Source organism: Narcine bancroftii, chromosome 10 (genome assembly GCF_036971445.1).
Source record: "Narcine bancroftii isolate sNarBan1 chromosome 10, sNarBan1.hap1, whole genome shotgun sequence".
In the NCBI taxonomy this organism is placed as follows: Eukaryota; Metazoa; Chordata; class Chondrichthyes; order Torpediniformes; family Narcinidae; genus Narcine; species Narcine bancroftii.
Genome location: NC_091478.1, coordinates 94,172,017 through 94,192,794, shown reverse-complemented (window position 1 = coordinate 94,192,794; position 20,778 = coordinate 94,172,017). Strand labels below are relative to the sequence as shown.

Sequence of the window (20,778 nt, the reverse complement as noted above, 5' to 3'; positions counted from 1 at the left end):
ATGTGGAAGACCCGTTGCTGATCTGTACGAACCTGGAGCGAGGGTGGGGAAGGGGGAGCGAGGGTGGGGAAGGGGGAGCGAGGGTGGGGAAGGGGGAGCGAGGGTGGGGAAGGGGGGAGCGAGGGTGGGGAAGGGGGGAGCGAGGGTGGGGAAGGGGGGAGCGAGGGTGGGGAAGGGGGGAGCGAGGGTGGGGAAGGGGGGAGCGAGGGTGGGGAAGGGGGGAGCGAGGGTGGGGAAGGGGGGAGCGAGGGTGGGGAAGGGGGGAGCGAGGGTGGGGAAGGGGGGAGCGAGGGTGGGGAAGGGGGGAGCGAGGGTGGGGAAGGGGGGAGCGAGGGTGGGGAAGGGGGGAGCGAGGGTGGGGAAGGGGGGAGCGAGGGTGGGGAAGGGGGGAGCGAGGGTGGGGAAGGGGGGAGCGAGGGTGGGGAAGGGGGGAGCGAGGGTGGGGAAGGGGGGAGCGAGGGTGGGGAAGGGGGGAGCGAGGGTGGGGAAGGGGGGAGCGAGGGTGGGGAAGGGGGGAGCGAGGGTGGGGAAGGGGGGAGCGAGGGTGGGGAAGGGGGGAGCGAGGGTGGGGAAGGGGGGAGCGAGGGTGGGGAAGGGGGGAGCGAGGGTGGGGAAGGGGGGAGCGAGGGTGGGGAAGGGGGGAGCGAGGGTGGGGAAGGGGGGAGCGAGGGTGGGGAAGGGGGGAGCGAGGGTGGGGAAGGGGGGAGCGAGGGTGGGGAAGGGGGGAGCGAGGGTGGGGAAGGGGGGAGCGAGGGTGGGGAAGGGGGGAGCGAGGGTGGGGAAGGGGGGAGCGAGGGTGGGGAAGGGGGGAGCGAGGGTGGGGAAGGGGGAGCGAGGGTGGGGAAGGGGGGAGCGAGGGTGGGGAAGGGGGGAGCGAGGGTGGGGAAGGGGGGAGCGAGGGTGGGGAAGGGGGGAGCGAGGGTGGGGAAGGGGGGAGCGAGGGTGGGGAAGGGGGGAGCGAGGGTGGGGAAGGGGGGAGCGAGGGTGGGGAAGGGGGGAGCGAGGGTGGGGAAGGGGGGAGCGAGGGTGGGGAAGGGGGGAGCGAGGGTGGGGAAGGGGGGAGCGAGGGTGGGGAAGGGGGGAGCGAGGGTGGGGAAGGGGGGAGCGAGGGTGGGGAAGGGGGGAGCGAGGGTGGGGAAGGGGGGAGCGAGGGTGGGGAAGGGGGGAGCGAGGGTGGGGAAGGGGGGAGCGAGGGTGGGGAAGGGGGGAGCGAGGGTGGGGAAGGGGGGAGCGAGGGTGGGGAAGGGGGGAGCGAGGGTGGGGAAGGGGGGAGCGAGGGTGGGGAAGGGGGAGCGAGGGTGGGGAAGGGGGAGCGAGGGTGGGGAAGGGGGAGCGAGGGTGGGGAAGGGGGAGCGAGGGTGGGGAAGGGGGAGCGAGGGTGGGGAAGGGGGAGCGAGGGTGGGGAAGGGGGAGCGAGGGTGGGGAAGGGGGAGCGAGGGTGGGGAAGGGGGAGCGAGGGTGGGGAAGGGGGAGCGAGGGTGGGGAAGGGGGAGCGAGGGTGGGGAAGGGGGAGCGAGGGTGGGGAAGGGGGAGCGAGGGTGGGGAAGGGGGAGCGAGGGTGGGGAAGGGGGAGCGAGGGTGGGGAAGGGGGAGCGAGGGTGGGGAAGGGGGAGCGAGGGTGGGGAAGGGGGAGCGAGGGTGGGGAAGGGGGAGCGAGGGTGGGGAAGGGGGAGCGAGGGTGGGGAAGGGGGAGCGAGGGTGGGGAAGGGGGAGCGAGGGTGGGGAAGGGGGAGCGAGGGTGGGGAAGGGGGAGCGAGGGTGGGGAAGGGGGAGCGAGGGTGGGGAAGGGGGAGCGAGGGTGGGGAAGGGGGAGCGAGGGTGGGGAAGGGGGAGCGAGGGTGGGGAAGGGGGAGCGAGGGTGGGGAAGGGGGAGCGAGGGTGGGGAAGGGGGAGCGAGGGTGGGGAAGGGGGAGCGAGGGTGGGGAAGGGGGAGCGAGGGTGGGGAAGGGGGAGCGAGGGTGGGGAAGGGGGAGCGAGGGTGGGGAAGGGGGAGCGAGGGTGGGGAAGGGGGAGCGAGGGTGGGGAAGGGGGAGCGAGGGTGGGGAAGGGGGAGCGAGGGTGGGGAAGGGGGAGCGAGGGTGGGGAAGGGGGAGCGAGGGTGGGGAAGGGGGAGCGAGGGTGGGGAAGGGGGAGCGAGGGTGGGGAAGGGGGAGCGAGGGTGGGGAAGGGGGAGCGAGGGTGGGGAAGGGGGAGCGAGGGTGGGGAAGGGGGAGCGAGGGTGGGGAAGGGGGAGCGAGGGTGGGGAAGGGGGAGCGAGGGTGGGGAAGGGGGAGCGAGGGTGGGGAAGGGGGAGCGAGGGTGGGGAAGGGGGAGCGAGGGTGGGGAAGGGGGAGCGAGGGTGGGGAAGGGGGAGCGAGGGTGGGGAAGGGGGAGCGAGGGTGGGGAAGGGGGAGCGAGGGTGGGGAAGGGGGAGCGAGGGTGGGGAAGGGGGAGCGAGGGTGGGGAAGGGGGAGCGAGGGTGGGGAAGGGGGAGCGAGGGTGGGGAAGGGGGAGCGAGGGTGGGGAAGGGGGAGCGAGGGTGGGGAAGGGGGAGCGAGGGTGGGGAAGGGGGAGCGAGGGTGGGGAAGGGGGAGCGAGGGTGGGGAAGGGGGAGCGAGGGTGGGGAAGGGGGAGCGAGGGTGGGGAAGGGGGAGCGAGGGTGGGGAAGGGGGAGCGAGGGTGGGGAAGGGGGAGCGAGGGTGGGGAAGGGGGAGCGAGGGTGGGGAAGGGGGAGCGAGGGTGGGGAAGGGGGAGCGAGGGTGGGGAAGGGGGAGCGAGGGTGGGGAAGGGGGAGCGAGGGTGGGGAAGGGGGAGCGAGGGTGGGGAAGGGGGAGCGAGGGTGGGGAAGGGGGAGCGAGGGTGGGGAAGGGGGAGCGAGGGTGGGGAAGGGGGAGCGAGGGTGGGGAAGGGGGAGCGAGGGTGGGGAAGGGGGAGCGAGGGTGGGGAAGGGGATTGTCCCCACGGGGGAAGGGCTGCAAGCGGGATTGCGAAGTGATGTGAACGCGCCTCGCTGACTCACGTCATCCATGAGGAGAATGATGAAGTTGGGCGCGCTCCCACCCTCGCTCGCCGCCGCCAGCAGTAGCCAAAGGACGGTCCTCATTGCAGCCATATCGGTGAATGCTCGCGTCATGTGACTCGCTGACACATGATGCTGACGATCACGTGAGGCGACGGAAGATGGCGGTGTGCGTGGCGGTGATCGCCAAGGAGGTGAAACTGAGTAGAAATTGCGGCGGCTGGGTTCGGCCCAGTGTTGCGACTGTTGTTCAGATGGAGTGGGGAAGAGAGGAGGATGGATGGAGATGATGGAGAAGAGGGGGAAGGGGGGAAGGGAGGGGGAGGAGGGGGGAAGGGAGGGGGAGGAGGGGGGAAGGGAGGGGGAGGAGGGGGGAAGGGAGGGGGAGGAGGGGGGAAGGGAGGGGGAGGAGGGGGGAAGGGAGGGGGAGGAGGGGGGAAGGGAGGGGGGAAGGGAGGGGGGAAGGGAGGGGGAAGGGAGGGGGGGAAGGGAGGGGGGAAGGGAGGGGGGAAGGGAGGGGAGGAGGGGGGTAGTAGGAGGGGAGGGGGAAGGGGAAAGCAGGGAAGGAGGGAAAAGGGAGGGAGGGAGAAGGCTAGTTAGGAGGGGAGGGGAGAAGGGTAGTAGGAGGGGAGGATGAGAAATAGTTCCATTAGACAGATGCAGTATGGATTCAGAAAATGAATGTCATCTTTGACCAATTTATTGGAATTATTTGAGGATATAATGAGTGCAGTGGAGAGCGGGGAACCACAAACATAGAATCCCCCTCATCGTCACCTACCACCCCACCACCCTCCATATGCAACACATTATCTGTTAGAATTTCCAGCTCTTACTACAGGATCCCATCACATTTTTCCTTCTCCTCCACTCTCCGTGATTCCCTTGTACTCATCCCTCCCAACCTATCGCCTCCTTCCCCTCCCCACCCCCAGGACCTTCCCCTGTGACCATAGGATGTGTACACTTGTGCCAATACCTCCTCCCTCATCACAGGCCGGGGTCTAACTTTTATATTCACAGGACTGATTTACTGCATCCAGAGCTCCCTTTGTGGCCTTCTCTATGGTGAAGACTCCAGTCACAGATTAGGAGTTTCTCCAGCTTTTTGTGTTTTTACACTACCTCGAAATTTCCTGCTGCCTAACCCTCCATTTTTTTCTCAGTTCCATGTAACTAAATAATAGTCTCTTAAAAGTGAGAGCATACTTACCCTGAAATTTCTCCAGCTACATTTACAACATAAATGAAAGCCCATCAGTCTGCACCAACCTTGTCTCATTTTCCTGTTGTCTCCATGTTCTCATCAGCTCCCCCCACCTACACATTAGGGTGAATTTACAGTGGCTAGTTAACCCACCAACCCACACATAGCTTGTGGATGTGGGAGGAAACTGGAGCACCCAGGGGAAACACATGGTCACTGGGAGAATGTGCAAACTCAGCTCAGATAGTTGGAGGAGCCAGGATTGAACAGGAGCATCTGAGCTGTGAGGCAGTGGTTCAACCTGCTTTTAGCCCAGTTTTGTTCAATTGCATCCCTGCCAACTGACACTTACCATGATAATAGAGAATTTTTCCTCCAGGATGGTCTGTCCTTCTTCATCATCCAACTGCCCAGCTTCATTCTCTCAACCTGAACTTTTTCATCATTTGCTCTGATAATTCTCTGTGGCTTGGGAACAGTGTTTCTTTGATACCTCTCCTGTGACGTACCTTGTAGCATCATTGTTAATGCTAGAAGGATGACCTGATTTTTAAAAAATTTTTTTTTATTTTTCACACCATAAACCACATTGATCAAGATACATACATTTTCCTTTTCAAATATATACAGTGTCGTTTTCTCCCCCCCACCCCCCCCTTCCCATCCCACCCTCCCTACCTCCACTCCCATTCATTTAAAGTACAGAATCTAGGATGACCTGATTGTGGCCTTTGTTTTTCCTGGTGTCATCTTATGCTGATACTATCTGCTGTTCTTGTGCAGAATTATCCCCTGTACATAAAGACGGTTCCAACGGAGAATGAGCTGAAGTTTCACTACACAGTGCACACTTCGCTGGATGTTGTGGAGGAGAAGATTTCAGCAGTAGGGAAGGCGTTGGTGGATCAAAGGGAGTTGTACTTGGGGCTGCTTTACCCCACTGAGGATTACAAAGTGTATCCTTCTTAAACACAGAGAACGTAGGCTAGATATTGGGACAAGGATTGTTGGGTTTTGGGACAGGGTGGGAGGAGGTTGTTTCTGGGAAAGGGTTTGGGGAGTGAAGTAAAGGCACAGTAATGGAGAGAGCCCTGCCCTTTGACAGAGTTGTTTACTAAAGGGTTTCTACTTCTGACTCTGCCAGGAGCGAGCGAGGTACATGGTGTTGGGGAGGGTGACTGCACTGGTGATGGTGGTGTGGAGCATGGTGCTGGGGAGGGCGATTGCAATGAAACCTCATGATATGTCATGGCTCCCAGGGTGGGCTGAGTGGTGGGGAGGGGGATTGCATGTAAAATTCATGATGTGCCTATGCTGCCAGGAGGGACAGTTGGTCTCTGGGGAGCCACTGCTGTTCAAGTTTCAACCTTAATCTCTGTCTCCAGATACGGTTACGTCACCAATACTAAAGTGAAATTTGTCATCGTCGTGGATTCTTCCAATATAGCTCTGAGGGACAATGAAATTCGTAGTGTAAGTTACTCTTGTCTATGGATGAAGTGTGGCAGTAATTGACAGGAAGATTACTCTGAATCAGGGTTTTAAAAAAATTCTCTATTTATCGCACTATGAACCATATCAACCAATATATTTACAGATGCATCTTTTAAATATTCACAGTGACATTTTCTCTTTTTTTTTCCCCCATCCCTCCCTTCCCCCCTTCGCACCCCCCACCAAAAACAGTAAATATTGGACATATAAAATACAATAAAACAATATCTTTATACAAAAGGAATAAATCTGATCGTGTTTATCTTCTTACCATTTTAGGTGGTGGTGGTCCTTGGCCGTCTCTGTTATTTTCTATATGTGGTTCCCAGGTTTTTTCAAACATTGTAACTTTGTCTTTTAAATTATATGTGATTTTTTTTTCCAATGGGATACACTTAAACTTGGATATATATTTCCATTAATGTTTATATTCATATGGTCCAACGTGGCCATCTTATATCTTTATTTTCACTTCCTTTCCGCCTCTTCACCACCTCCATCCCTTTTTTCCATTACTGTTTTTTAAGTTTTCCTTTTTAATCTCAATATATGACAACACATTTAAGACATGAAATACCCCACAATCCCCACAAGCAATAACCCTTTAACCCCAAATGAACCTCCTCTCCTTGGATTGCCTCCTGTCCCTTGACAGCAACCACAACTCCCCTTTCCATTCGGTTTGCGAACTCACTCGCAAGTGTCAACCGATTTCGCAGTGACCATTCTTCGCCCCACCCCCAGAGAACACTATTTTCCTATACTTATAACAAAGCTCTCTCTTTCTTTTCCTTCTTCCCTTTCTCTTATCCATCTTTAAATCTTTATATATACATGATCTTTACTTTATATTTTTACATATTTTTGTATATTTTCTTGCCGGTCATCCTTCTTGCCACTCATCCTCCTCTCCTCCCGTCCTGCAAATGTTCAGCAAATCCTTGGGCTTTCTTTGGGTCTGAGAACAGTCTATTCCATTCCCCAGGAATGAATACTTTGAGTACTGCTGGATGTCTTAATATAAAGTTACATCCTTTCTTCCATAAGATTGTTTTCGCCGTGTTGAATTCCTTCCTCTTTAAAAGTTCGAAGCTTATGTCTGGGTAAAAAAATATTTTTTGTCCCTTATATTCCAACGGCTTATTGTCTTCTCTCACCTTCTTTCTTGCCTGTTCCAGTATGTTTTCTCTTGTCAAATATCTTAGAAATTTTACCAATATGGATCTTGGTTTTTGATGTGGCGACGGTTTCGGTACTAGTGCCCTATGCACCCTTTCGATTTCTATTTGTTCATGTGAATCTGTTGTTCCCAGCACCTTCGGAATCCATCCTTTTATAAATTCTTTCATATCTGACCCTTCTTTGCCTTCTTTCAGACTAACTATTTTTGTTGTTTCGCCTACTGTAGTTTTCCAATACGTCAATTTTTTGTGACAATAAATCTTGTGTCTCTTTAATTTTATTCCCGCTCTTCCAACTTCCCTCTTAAATCATTTATCTCCATTTCTACAGCAGCTTCTCGTTCCTCCACATTTTCTACTCTTTTTCCTATTTCAGTCATGACCAACTCTAAGCTTTGCATTCTGTCTTCAGCTCTTTTCATTTTTCCTTTGATTGAACTAAATTCTAATGATGGCCATTCTTTTAATGACCTAATTTGTTCTTTGAAAAAGGCTTTATCTAAACTTTGTCCTTCTATTTTACATTCTTTCCTTCGAAATTCTTGGTCTTCCTCCTCTTCTTCTGTGTCTGTATCTATATCTGTGTCATCTTCTTCTCTGTATCTTTGTATCTTCATCCTTCTCTGGTGAGCTGCTTCTGTATCCTTGCTGGGCCTCCAGCTGCTGTGTCTCCTGTTGTTGGGCCCCCTGCTGCAGGTCGACCTGCTGCTGGGGCCCCCGCTGCAGGTCGACCCGCTGCTGGTCAACCCTCTGCTGGGTCTCCTGCTGCAGGTCATCCCCCTGTTGGTCGCCCTGTTGTCACTCACCCTCTTCCAGCCTTTCATTCTCTTTCTCACCATTCTACTTCTTTCTTGTTTACTTCCCCCAGCCGAACGCCCCGATACAGGGTGTCTCTCAGCTGGCCGCTCCTCAGCTGAGTCCCCCTCCCGCCGGCGTTAACCTTTTCTTTTACTTGCGCACTGTGCAAGGGCAACTTTTCGCGCATACGCAGTTGTGCACCTCTTCTTGGCTCTGAGAGCCATTTTTGGAGTCCGCCAGTCAGGAGGACACCGCTCCTCTGGGGACTCACCAACACTGGATATCAGCCGCTCCTCTCCACGGTGGCTCTCTGCTCCAATGTGCAGGTAAGGCCTTTTTCTTTCTTCTCCAGTGATTTTCTTTCTTCACTTTTCTCTGTTATTCTTACTTTTTCTCTTTTGGGTGCCATCTTCTGACTCTTCTCTGTAACTTTATCTTTCTCTTGTATTTTATGTTTATTGAGCTCTGCTTTTTCACATTTTTTTTTCTTTTCTCTGGAGAGGGCTGTTTCCACACGACCAGCCACTAGTCCATCACGTGACTCCCTCTCACTCTGAATCAGGGTTGACCCATGAGCCACAACCATCTTTTAGTCACATCTGAACATGTGAATTCAAAGTGATTCAACAGAATTTTGATAATTCTTTTATCAAACAATTTTGTTAATTTGTGGTGGAACTTGGAAATTTATTGTCTAACCTCTGTTGCTCTTGCCTTGGAAATGTGTGATGGGCCAATTCTCTCTTTGTTTAAACCTTAAATCTCAGAATATGGACTACATGACTGGACAGTGTATAGAGAGATTCATTCAGTACCTGAACAATACAGTGCTGTCCTGGAGGGTATGATTGGGTAATGTAGAGAGTGATGCATAGTGCATCTACACCATGCAATCTCTGCCCTGAGACCCTTGGATGGGACAATGCAGATCAGTGGTGCACAAAGTCAGGTGCACGTGCAGAATCCAACCCTGACTTTAGCTGGAGAAAAATCCCAGTGTGATTGTAACTGGGACTCTTACAGCCCTGAAAAGGTCCCTTCAACATGCATTGCTTCACTTGCACCCATTCTGCACTGACTCCTTTTAAATTCTTTCTAAAATTCCATCACTCTTCCAGATTCCACTATCCACCAACACTAGTTGAAAGTTACACTGGTCATTTATCTCACCAACCTGCACGTTTAGGAAGTAGGAGGAAACTGGAGCACCCAAGAGAAACCCAGTCGCAGGGCATCAGATCAATTGATTCGCAAAGTGAGAGAGCTATTCTCATGTCAGGGAGAAGAGTTTAAAAAGGATTGATTCTTGGGTCTTGGTGCATTAGCGGCAGACCAATCAATTGGCAGAGCGAGAGAGCTACACAGGAGCAGAAGGAAATAAAAGTAAAACAGGGACAGAGCAGAGCAGCCATTGTGTGAGTGGACAGTGTGGGAATGGGAACTTAAGGCTTTGGCTTGAGTCTTCAGCAAGGAGGCACAGGCGAATAGCAGGTAAGGCTCTTTTTTTAGTGGTTATATAAAAGTCACCAAATTACAGCTAATTAAATAAAGTATGCATGCAGAATCAGGAGATGTGTGTAGTTGCATAAAGTAGGAGCTGGTGGACCCTGTTGTGGTTCCTGGTAACCATATTTGCAGCAAATATTGGTTGCTCATTTTCACCAACTCATTATTCCAATTGTTGCCTGGGAGAAACACAAGCTTCAGCACAATACATTGTTTTGAAATTGAATATTCAATTGTCTAAGCCTTTTCTCATGATTTTATTCAAAAAATATAAATTGTTGATAAATGTTTAATTTTAATGTACATTTACATTAGCCTCAATCAGCTCCCAGGAGCAAAAGCGCTGATGGAATCAGGGAGGATCTCTGTACAGTGGTGTACGTTGAGATACTGATGTTGGGGCTGTACCAGGAAGCTGATACAAACCCCTACCGTCTGCACTGCCATGACAGTTCAGCAGAGGTACTGGTGCACCTGCAGCAACAGAGTGGATGAAGTGGGCCTGCAGGGCAGAGTCTGACACCAGAAGGAATCGTCACTGCTGGGAGAGCTGTGTAGAAAAGCAGAGGGAGACACGGTCTGCAAGATCTGATGAGAGGTGACAAGATCTGGCAGCCTGCCAAAACGTGGGTGCTGTGGGTCTGTAACAACATCTGCATACTGTATGGTAGCCAGGGTGCAGGCCAAGACTTGCGTTGCAGTGCAGTCAACACCTGTCCTTAAGTGCTGGCATCAGACTGGCTGAGACCACAACCAGAGCAGCTCATCCCTGCCACAGTAGCACACAGCCTGTGGATTGTATAGCTGGCTCCAGGGTATACAAGCTGAGAACTTCATTGGAAAAGCTAGCATGGGATTATAGGTTGGGAGGACTTAGACTTCCGGACTTTAAGAAATATTATTTATCTGCACAAGCAAGATTTTTATCATACTTTTTTGAAAAAGACAATCCCCCTTTTAATGGGATTGATTTCAATAGAAGAAATAGTGAAGGATTTTATTTATAAAGGGAAGTTGTAAATAACAAAAAAAGATGAATAACACTTTATTAATACATATGATTAGAATATGGCAAGAAATTAATGAGTGTATTGGGAAAAAAAGCAGGTATTATCATTAAGAATACTATTATGTAAAAATGTATTGCTGTGGATGAATCTGTCTAACAAAGTATTGAATTCATGGTATGATAAAGGGATATATTAATGATTGTTATATGAAGGGATCTCATGTCTTAAGAAATAAATATGGGACTTTCTTTTGTTTTATCCAGCTAAGATTGTTCCTTAGAAAAAAATGGGGGCCAGGTCTGGCGCCATGTGAAATTAGTGAAATGGAATGAACGATTTGGTTGGGAAATACACCTAAATTTATAACTAAGGTGTACTATGCTCTCCAGAATAAAAGTGCAAAACAGGTTTACAGAGATCAAGAGAGAGAGAGATGGGAGTCAGATTTAGGAATTGCAATAATGGAAATATGTTGGTCTGATTGGTGTTTGGATAGCATTACATCAATTATAAATGCAAGATTTGGATTAGTGCATCATTATTTCCTAAACCAATTATATCTCACACCACAGAAGTTGCATAAATCAAAATCTGAAATATCGGAAATGTGTTTGAGGTGTGGGATAGAAATAGGAATGTTCTTGCATTCAACATGGCCATGTGTGAAGGTGAGACCTTTCTGGCAGGATATTACTGAAATATTAACAAGGATAATGGGTGACCTTCACAGGCGACCTAGAGCTTTATCTTTTGGGCAATTTTATTGAAATAAGTAATAAACTAACCAAATTCCAAATTTCATTTGTTAAAATAGTCTTGGCAGTGGCTAAAAATGGAAATCTGACTCCCCTCTACATATTGCACAATGGACTGCTGAGATGAATAGTTGCATCCCTATGGAAAAATTACATATAACTTAAAGAAGAAATATGACATATTTATTAAGATATGGCAGCCATATTTGGATCATATAGGGGCACAGTTGTAATTATAAATACAATAATAAAAAGGATAATAAATGCTGCTATAGTATGAACGCAGGTGACTTCCCCATGTAGAATTTTTCATGATCAACATAAATATGAGCCTTGATGGTGTGTGGAACAGAGGGGCAGGGTGGGGGGGGGAACTTCTGTTTTTTTTTGTAAAGAAATCGGAGAGTTAAAAATATAATATTTGGGGAAAAAAAAGATAGGGCAAGAGAAGTAAGGAGGCACTCTGCTACTCTTCAGAACATCAGTGCAGGAATGTCTCAGGAAATTCCAAACTCAAGTGAATGTCCTGTTGGATTTTCATCTGGTTCCCTCTGCAGAATACTTGTGTACTAATGGGGAGGCCCAGTAGTGCAAGTAGTCCTCCTGCCTCACAGTACACAAGACCCAGGTTGGATCCTGACCATTAGTGCTGTCTGTGGAGTTTGCACATTCTCCAGTGACCCCATGGGTTTCCCTCAGTGTTCTGGTTTACTCCCACTTCCTAAAGACGTGATGGTTCTAATTACCTTTAGTGGTGGAATCTGGGTGAAATTGATAAGATTATGCGAAGGTTGAAAAGTGGGATTTATGTGTGAGTGGATGATCAGCGTGAACCTGGTGGGCGGAAGGGACTGGTTCCATCCTGTATCTCTGTTGATGGAGAGCTGGAGTAACACTATCATTATTACTTTTATGTTTTTTCCTGCACAGATGTTCAGGAAACTGCACAATTCCTACACTGATGTGATGTGTAATCCATTCTACAATCCAGGAGAAGTGATTCAGTCCAAGTAAGGGATGTCCAATGCAAAACTTGGGCTTGCAATAATTCGGGTCTTTCATGATGAAAAAGCCTAGCCAGAAGCCGTGAAGGCTGTTGGTATCTGTGAATTGGGTTGACAGGTTTCTGTTGGGTTAAGGTGCTTCATCTGAGTATTTCCAGAATTCTCAATTCGTTTAAGGTCGTTGAACAAAGCCAGTTAAACAAAGAGGTCTACAGATGCTAGGGGAACAGTGCCATTTTCTTTGTTCTAGACTTTATTTGATGAAGAATTTTGCCTTCAGTGCCCATGGATATTAGTTCTACCATGATTCCTTGATATGCCATTGTTTTCAAACACAGCCTCAGTGCCGTGGGCAGATACTCTCACCTCATGTTGGGAGTAATACTCTTCTCTTTAGTCCAAGGCTTTGGTAAGCCTGGACCCAGGTAGTCTTAACAATACTTAAACTGAATGTTAGTGAGCAGGGTATTGGTAAATAAGTGCCGCTAGAAAGCACTGCTGATGGAATCTTATATTTTTTAAGGTTAGTAGCAGACTAGATGATAAATAATGGAAATGGATTTGTCCTGCTTTTTTGTAGATGGGACAAATTGGGCAATTTTTCACCCTGTCGGTAGATGTCCATTCTGTAACTGTACTGGAACTGCTTGGCTAGAGGTGCAGCTCATGCTGGGGACACTGCACTGGGACGTTAGGTGGTCCTGTGGCCTTTCAGCCTTTTCTGAATACCACATGGAGGAGTTGAAATGTGTGGTAATGGGGCCCTCAGGAGGAAGATGGATTATCCAATGAGCACTTCTGACTGAAGATGTTTGAATGCTTCAACCTTTAACAAGCACAGTCTAGGTCCAATTATGATTAAGGGTGTGCTGTTTTTGGAATTGCCTATTCCTATTATTTGTCTAGAACTAGGTATGCCAGCTCTGGCAGAGTTTGATTTAATTGTCAGCAATGGGGTCACTGAGCTCTGTTGCATGCTACCTTGCGATTTAACATGCATGTGGTTCTGTATTGCAGCTTTTCAAGATTTGGACTTAGTTAGTTCTACAGCACCGAAATGGTCCTTCAGCCTATGAGACCTATCCACACATAACATTTGCCGGTGTTTGGGACTTAGCTCTCTAAATATTTCCTATCCATGTACCTGTCCAAATACCTTTCAAATATTGTAATGGTACTTGCTTGCTTCTATCACTTCCTCTGGCAGTCCAGTACATGTACCCACCACCTCTGTGAGAACAACTTACCCATCAATTCGCCTGTAAATTTCTCCCCACGGTGATGGAAATTTGTTCAGTTGGAAACAAGCAAAGATCATTTCTACAAGTAGGAGGGGAAAATGGCTGCATGTTAACTCCACTCCTGCCCTCCTTCCATTCTGCCAGGTGAATTAAACAGGCAAATGACTCAAAATAATTAGAGCAACTGGAATGTATAAGTGGTGGAGGGAGGAATTGAGATAAAGAAATAAAATACTTACAGGAGACCGAGTGGAAGAGGTGTAAGTCAATGTAACTGTGAATCACTAGATTTATAGAAAATGTCTGAAGATAGTTTGTCTCCCAAATGGGAGGCAGTGAGCTTGAGGAAAAGCAATACCAGAGATGGACCAAGTGTATGTGAGGCCAGGGGTGTCCTCCTCCAGTTTCACAAGATGAAGCTTTCCATTCTAGGACATCTGAGATGAAAATGAGGCTTCTCCTCAACTGGATCATTCCCATCTCCTCTATTTCCTCCACATTTGCCTTGGCCCCTTTCCTTGTAGACATAACAAGGACAGGGTTCCCTTCATCCTTATCTACCACCCCACCAGCCTCCGCATTCTCCGTCATTTCTGCCACTTGCAATGGGATCCCCATCTAGATACAAATTCCCCATTCCTCTCTGCTTTCCGTAGAGATCACTCCCTCTACGACTCCCTCGTTCATTCAACCCTTCACTTGAATGGCCCTCTCCGTACCTATCCGTGACCACAAGAAGTGCTATACTTGCATCTATACCTCCTCCTCCGACTGCCTTTAGCTTTCTATGGATGCTGCGTGACCTGCTGAGATTCTCCAGCTCTTTGTGTACTGCCCTAGACCCCAGCATCTCCACTATTGCAAGTCTCTTTGTGCACCAGGATTACTGTGAATGTTTATTATCTTGTGTATTTATAGTCTTAAATTAATTAGTTCACAATTTTGTATTTTCTTTAGAAGTTCGGCTGCAGGAAGAAAGAATTTTGGTGCATAGGTACAATGTGTGTGATTATCCCGTTTTTTAGGAGCTCCCAGTAACTGGTGGTCTTCTGCTGTGTGTTTCAGGGTCTTTGACAACATGGTTTCAGGCATGATGGTCCAGGTGTGCTGAGGCTTTAACTTGGAGTTCCTGCTCTCTATGCCTGTGCTGTTCACTGGCGTCCTAAACTTAGACTGATTCAGATGACATTTTTAAAACTTCAATTCCTCAAGGATTATCATTCAAGTGTACATAATGCCCAATTTCCATGAGCTTCACAGAAATAATCACACAAGGACTCCACTCTGAGATCAATGAGCCATTTAATTACCTGATCCCCAAAGCTGAACCCGTTATATCACCACCAACAAAACCTCATATCCAAAGCAAGACTAAGGTCCAATTTCACCAATCGTAAGGATAATTTTGTTAACTTAATTTCCTCTTTTGCTGGTCTGTTGCATTAATTCAGGGGCCAGTGACATTTCTGCATCTATCTCTCGTAAGGGAATTGAGGCTTCTAGTTAGTGCATGCATAATGGACTCATTTGACTGTATTCTTTGCCATTTTTGGTTGAATTGTAAATATAATTTCGTCCTCAACATTCTGGTGTCATACATTGGTGATTTATGCCTTTTCTCGATTCTCCCAATTGTGCTTTTCAGTATTCCAATTTACAAGTCTGATAACTCAAATTGTACACTTTCAGCTTGCCATCACAATACAGGCAGAAGGATTTAATTATTACAAAGAATGCAGTATCCCTCCAGTTAGTTTTCTTGAGCAGTTTCTATTATGTCAGCTCCACTTTGGTGGGCAACATCTGTCCTCGATTAAATGGCCTGAAGATTGACATTCCATTTTTTTGGTCCTGATAATGTTGCTCAGTATCAGTGAAAAGATAATCTGTCACATTTGCTTGTATGTCTTGCTGTGCAAATATTTCTTTGCACTCTTGACATTATACAAGCTGAAAGGTTCTGCTGAAGTCTCAATTTAAAAATGTTGCTAGACCATTTCATTCAGCCCCAGCACCAGAGTTCTGGACTGTCTTGATTTCAGGTTCCGTCCATGTGATGTTTGAATGTTCTCTCTGTGACTGCATGGGTTCCCCCCCCCCCCCCCCGCGCCCCATCACCACAAGAATGTATGGTGGCAGGTTAATTGACTGCTGCCGCAAGGGTAGCTGGTAGAATTTTTTGGGAAAGTGAAAAAAAAGGATCAAGTAAATGTGATGGTTGGTGCAAACTCTGGGGCACAACCGGTTCTCATGCTGTGACAATCACATCTATGTCTTCATTAAGCAGTCATTTCTTTGCCAGTAGAGTACATTAAGTGCAGCACAGAAATAATGTGGGTACAAGGGGTTGTAGTGAGTTTGCTTTTTCATTGATCTGGGTAGGTAAATGCATGGATCTTTGAAAATGCTGAAGTGGTTGGTGCACGAAGAACCCGCATATGCACAACAGTGTAGTTGCTTTTGTAACCCTTGAGGTTTGCTATAAATGCAACTTAAATCTGATATTAAAACCTTTTATTACACAGGTACAGAATAAATACAGACCTGTTTCAATTTTACAATCACAGCTGAATATAACAGTACACACAAAGCCCAAATCAGGGGGAAGAGCATGCCCAAATATGTCACTGGAATGGCTACAGAACTCTTACGAGTGGAAGTACAGTTTTCTGTTCTTTGAATTATTGCACAGTAAATGTTCAATACATTAGATTTATCCACTCTGAGCAGCTGCTGATACCTTTCTCAAATGATACGAGAAACAAATGTTTGCCTTGAGGTAGGCTCACTTCTGAAGTTTCAACTTTGTCTACCTATTCTACCAATACTTCCATCATATCTCTCGCCTCCAACTACCTGAACAGAGCAGCAGCAGCTAGAGAGAGCAGTCAGACTGACTGGACTGACCAGGATAATTGGGGGAAATGAAATGCACAGATTGGGATAAACTGGACTATTGTAAACAGTGAACCCTTAAGAAATGTTTTACCTCTAAGGAGGCACTGGACTGATGACCAACGTTTTCAACGTTGCACAGTTGCAGGAACTGAGCACCAGTAATTATATATGCTGCAGGTCTGGAGCAGTACTAGATGAAACGACAGTGGTTTAAGAGGCAGACAAGGATTCCATGGAATACTGGAGCAGGAATGGTAATGAGACTGCATAAGGAAATAGAACATCTTATAAAGTGCTATTTTTGGTTGACTAGAAGGTGGATTCAATAGTCTGTGGGTTTTCATGGAAATGACCAAATCAGAGTACGGACAAATTATTTTGCTTTATTTCTCATTTCTGTGGTTTATAATACACTTTTTGGAGAATGCACTCAAATATTGGACTGCAGGCCAGGGAGGATCAAGGTCAGCCTGAACTGTAGAAAAGTAAACATAGGAAGTAATTGTCCCATTGAGCTCATGCCAGCTCAGAGCAGGAAATCCCTTTTGAAAATTTCTACTGAATCTGCTTTTACTGCCCTTGCAGGCAGAACATCCCAGATCACAACTTGCTATGTGGAGCTAAGGCCAAGCTGGATCAATGGGGCATTCCAAAGTCAAGAGTGGAGCTAATCCAGACTCCACTGGCCACAGTCCAGCTCTGAGTATTTCAGTCTTTAGCCACAGCTGAGCAGGTATCGACTTGCTCCCACTCTTCCACAGCCACTTTCTCAACTTGTCAGCTTTGCACTAGACCTACCAATGTAGTACCAGAGGCGTGGGACAGATATTTGGTATCTCGTGTTGCCCATTTCTCAGTATCTTAGACAGATTCATTAGACAACAAAGTCTGCATTAAATCAGGCATGGGACTTAACCCAGGACTGGATGGAGGGCACCATATATCCCTCAGCTTAGAGCATGGCCCTTTCTGGAAACTTGAACATAAAAATCTAGCTGGCACTTCATCTGAAAGTCAGAATGAGCAGTTCCAAGCACAGCTCCTTCGAGAATCTTGCATTCAAGGAGAATGGGTCCAATTTCTGTCAAAATGAGACTAATAGCTTTGTGCAGTAATTGTTGAACTTTAAAGTGTAAGTCGCATGGGAAAAAAACTGGGTAATAGTAAAAGCTGGAAACAGAAAATGGCCATTTTGCAAAAATCAGAAAGTTATATATTATCTCTGATATTTATAAAAAATAAAATTATCCATATTACACAATAAATAGACTAACAACTGTTTCACTCCAGTGGTAATCTCCCTGCTTTCTACAGCATTGTATTCTGAGGAATCGGTACTGGAAAACAATGGGCTCTGCTCCTCAGCATAGACTGCCACCGTAGCTGATAGTCCATGAACCCCTGCATCCACACAAACACTGACTTCACAGGACAGCAAGTGGCCAGTTCAAAGTATTCAAGATCTATAGTATGGTGTTCTGCTATAGAGGAAATAAATATTAGATTTGAGGATATAGGTCTTTAAAACATTAGCCATTATCCAGAATCACTGCTCTTGTATCAGTGCAGGTAAGACAAACAATTAGACGTGCAGCTATACAGATGGTGCATTCAAAGCCACAATGGTCAATTGGGAAATGAAAAAATCTGGAGAAAGTTCACTCTTGTCTGATACGGACTCAGATCTTGTAACATGCTTCATCCATCACTGCAGTGGGTCAAAGTGAACTACAGTGTCTAGGTGTTCTTGCTAATTATTGAATGCAGATCTAACCCCTGGTTATTAACTCCTGTGCTGCTCAAAAGGTATGATTCTCAAGGAAATCGCCAGTTCAAAGAAAAATGCCTACAATTGTCAACAAGAATGATCCTGCTACTTTTTCAAGTGTCACCAACATCTTGATACCAAACATGAGAATGCAAACACTGGAACCTCAAGCAAAAGAAAAACTACTGGAGGAAATCTACAGGTCAGAGGGATGGTTAACATTTTGGTCTCAGCACAAAACCAACCGTCCCTCTGCATCCTTAGATGCTACCCAACCCGCTGACTTGCTCCAGCAGTTGGTTTCTCGATCTTGACACCAAAGCTTGGCTGTGATTCTATAATGAGTTGAAACTGAAAAGTTAATCAGCTCATCTTCTGGGTGATCACACTTGTGAACTAGGTTGCTTGAGTCTGAGGGTGGTTCTCAATTACATGCTGGCTGCTGGACCCCCTCCATTATTCACCAGAGGAAGATGATCAAAGTGATATGGGAACAGAGGAAGAACACGCAAAGGGAAAGAGTAGGGAAGTAGTAGTGCCCCATTGGGAGAAGTAAGAGGAAGAGAAAGGATGGGCTGAGGGTAGGAGGAGAAATCAGTTCATGCATTAAACATCTGGACAACACGAAGGACCACAATGAAAGATCACAAGCAAGGGGTATTGTACATCAAAATGTTCTCAGTGAATCGATCCCCACCAAAAATTGGGGGGGGGGGGGTAAGGAAAAAGAGAAAATCAAAATGCAGCAACTCAAAACTTCATTCATGTTTTAAAGGACATTTAAAATAAATGAGTGTCATTTATTAATACTTCATCATAATCTGTCCAGCAAGGTCACTGAAGCCGAGTTCTTCACATTTCTTTTTCCCCACTCCGTTGTAACTTCATCCCTTTGCAATTGTTTGACAATCACAAATGTAACTAGTAAAATCTGTAAACCCACTGAAAAGCTGTCCCCTCTAGGGCTGGTGCCTTTGGCAGGCATACCATGGCTTATTTGCTCAGTGAGCTTCAAACCACTGCTCCTCTTCCATGAGGAACTGGCAGTGCTTTGGGCATTGAGACTTTGGGTTTGCTGTGGAGCTGAGGTGCATTTGGTATTTTCTTGGCTGACTGGTAAGGTGGAATAGAGAGTGGTCTTTCATGTGTGAATGTTAAGAATTGTCTGACACTATGTTTTGAAAAATTTGTTACCGTGTACCCAGTATATGTTAGAGATGCAAGTGTGAATTTCTAGAATGCAGTGCAACAGCGTGAGGTCTGAGGGAAAGGGCATGTGGGTAGGGATTTTTAAGGGTAAGTCAGGCATGAGCAGATTCAGGGAGAGGGAGGCATTTAAGGGGGGAGGTGTGGTGGGCTGTATTCAAGGGCACAAAGGATTGGCGGTATGGTGAATCCAAGGCCAAGGTGGTCTGAGCACAAGGAATGTGAAGGGGTGGGTTTCCCAGGGCAAGGAAAATGGGGGGATGGGAGGATGTCCAAAGGAAAGAAACCTCTGAGGAAGTTAAAGGGCATGCAGTCAGTGTGTGAAGGAAGGAAAGGGTTGGTGGGAGTGTGGGCAGTTTTTTTGGAATTTTTAAAGCAGCATACTTTTCCAATGTGGATAATGCTGAACTTTGAGTCTCTGTCCACAGTTCATTGCAGGCTGCAGCCCAGTGGTAAATCTCCAGATAACATTCAGAATCTGATGCTGCCAACATTTAGTAAACAACCAAAATGTATTTAAAAGAAAAGATAGATTTCTTTGTCTCATCTAGGTTGAGTGAAGCTGTTGAAACTCCCAGGATTACCAAGTAAAGAGAGGTAATTCAGAGGTCATTTTAATGAAGTCATTAGGTAGTTGAGAATTTGCATGGTTGATTAGTGGGAGGCAGTTTCAGATTGGGTTGGGTGGAGAGATGCAATGAGAGGAGATTATTGTTTCAGTCTTTCTGGGGCTTTCAGTCCCACTGCTGGGAACCTCTGGTTGAAGCTGGCACCCAGAGCCAGCAGATGGTGATCTGGTAGCTGTGCTGGTAGACTGTGGGCCTTGGTTGTTTACACCACAGATGTGGTGATGCTTCTCCCAATCCTTGTGCTGGCAGAAGGAGCCACAGTAACGGGCTGTGTTGCAACCACTGCAAGTTTCATTGGCTTTCCGACCACAATTCCAGCAACTCTGAAAGACACAAACTCCAACCATCACTTATGCAAATATCAAACACTAGATTAAAAACCATGGTTGCAGCTTTTCATGGTTAGTATGTGATGGATGGAAAACTCAGGCTTGAGTATACTCCCAGGGCAGGACAGCACAGGTTAAATCATCCTATCAAACTCTTCCAGAGTAGAAACAAAGTTCTCTCTATACTGTCCCATTTTTTTCAGACCTAGCTGGCACATACTCTCACATCTGTGATTTAGGATGAGTGTCAATTCTATTATACACCCAGAATTATAGAAATTACAATAAACGATGTGGCCACCATGCTTCAGTTGATGATTATCCTACATACAATTGTCTTAAGAGGGCTCACCCCGCACACAGCATCTTCCAGCTACTCCTGTCAGGAAAGATCCAGAAGTTTCAGAGACAAAACCAAGCTGAGAAACAGATTCTTCCCACAGGCAGTGAGACTGGATCCCTCTGAGAATCTATTATTTAACAATATTTTTATATATCTATTGCATATAAATCACTTGTAAACGTGTGCTGTCTTTAGGTGTTTGCATGTTTTTACACAAGCAAAGAAGGCCATTTCATCCAGTTGTACTTTATAATTGTACACCCCATTCCAAACATATTTATCCTCTCCTCTACTTCCAATCGAACAGAATTTCAACGTTGACGTGATTCCACTTCAGTTACCTATTCTACATGTATATTCTTCTGACAAAACAGTTTCAGCTGTTGTTTGAAATAAAAGTCTTGCATTTAA

The 20,778-nt window shown here is 47.5% G+C and overlaps 3 protein-coding genes across 19 annotated transcripts in view; 1 reads left to right on the top strand and 2 right to left on the bottom strand.

Moving 5' to 3' along the window:
* Positions 1–3,127, bottom strand: part of galns (galactosamine (N-acetyl)-6-sulfatase) — a 27,263-nt gene extending 24,136 nt beyond the window's left edge. The window contains exon 1 of the mRNA XM_069901952.1: positions 2,999–3,127. Within this exon, the coding sequence (XP_069758053.1) occupies positions 2,999–3,112 (114 nt within the window). The 5' untranslated portion in view covers positions 3,113–3,127. The remainder of the gene's footprint in view (positions 1–2,998) is intronic.
* trappc2l (trafficking protein particle complex subunit 2L) lies at positions 3,099–20,778 on the top strand. 5 transcript variants are annotated; one of them, XM_069901954.1, is made up of 5 exons: positions 3,099–3,192; positions 4,989–5,161; positions 5,591–5,678; positions 11,880–11,959; positions 17,899–20,778. In XM_069901954.1, the coding sequence occupies exons 1-5, from the start codon at positions 3,100–3,102 to the stop codon at positions 17,993–17,995; spliced, it is 531 nt and encodes a 176-aa protein (XP_069758055.1). In that variant the 5' UTR covers position 3,099; the 3' UTR covers positions 17,996–20,778. The 5 variants fall into 5 exon arrangements, with proteins under 5 accessions (XP_069758055.1, XP_069758057.1, XP_069758056.1 ...); XM_069901956.1 differs by lacking the exon at positions 17,899–20,778 and adding an exon at positions 15,720–17,357; XM_069901955.1 differs by lacking the exon at positions 17,899–20,778 and adding an exon at positions 14,260–14,776.
* cbfa2t3 (CBFA2/RUNX1 partner transcriptional co-repressor 3) overlaps positions 15,692–20,778 on the bottom strand; it is a 108,455-nt gene continuing 103,368 nt past the window's right edge. For all 13 annotated transcript variants that reach the window (XM_069901939.1, XM_069901938.1, XM_069901936.1 and 10 more), the window contains one exon: positions 15,692–20,018. In XM_069901939.1, coding sequence (XP_069758040.1) covers positions 19,737–20,018 — 282 coding nt within the window. In that variant the 3' untranslated portion in view covers positions 15,692–19,736. The remainder of the gene's footprint in view (positions 20,019–20,778) is intronic.

What these genes read in the sequence shown, in the direction of transcription:
- trappc2l (XM_069901954.1), top strand. Translation starts at nt 3,100, where the DNA reads ATGCTCGCGTCATGTGACTCGCTGACACATGATGCTGACGATCACGTG. An exon ending in CCCACTGAGGATTACAAAGT is followed by an intron (nt 5,162 to 5,590) that starts GTATCCTTCTTA and finishes CTCTGTCTCCAG; the next exon opens with ATACGGTTACGTCACCAATA. An exon ending in GGGACAATGAAATTCGTAGT is followed by an intron (nt 5,679 to 11,879) that starts GTAAGTTACTCT and finishes TTTCCTGCACAG; the next exon opens with ATGTTCAGGAAACTGCACAA.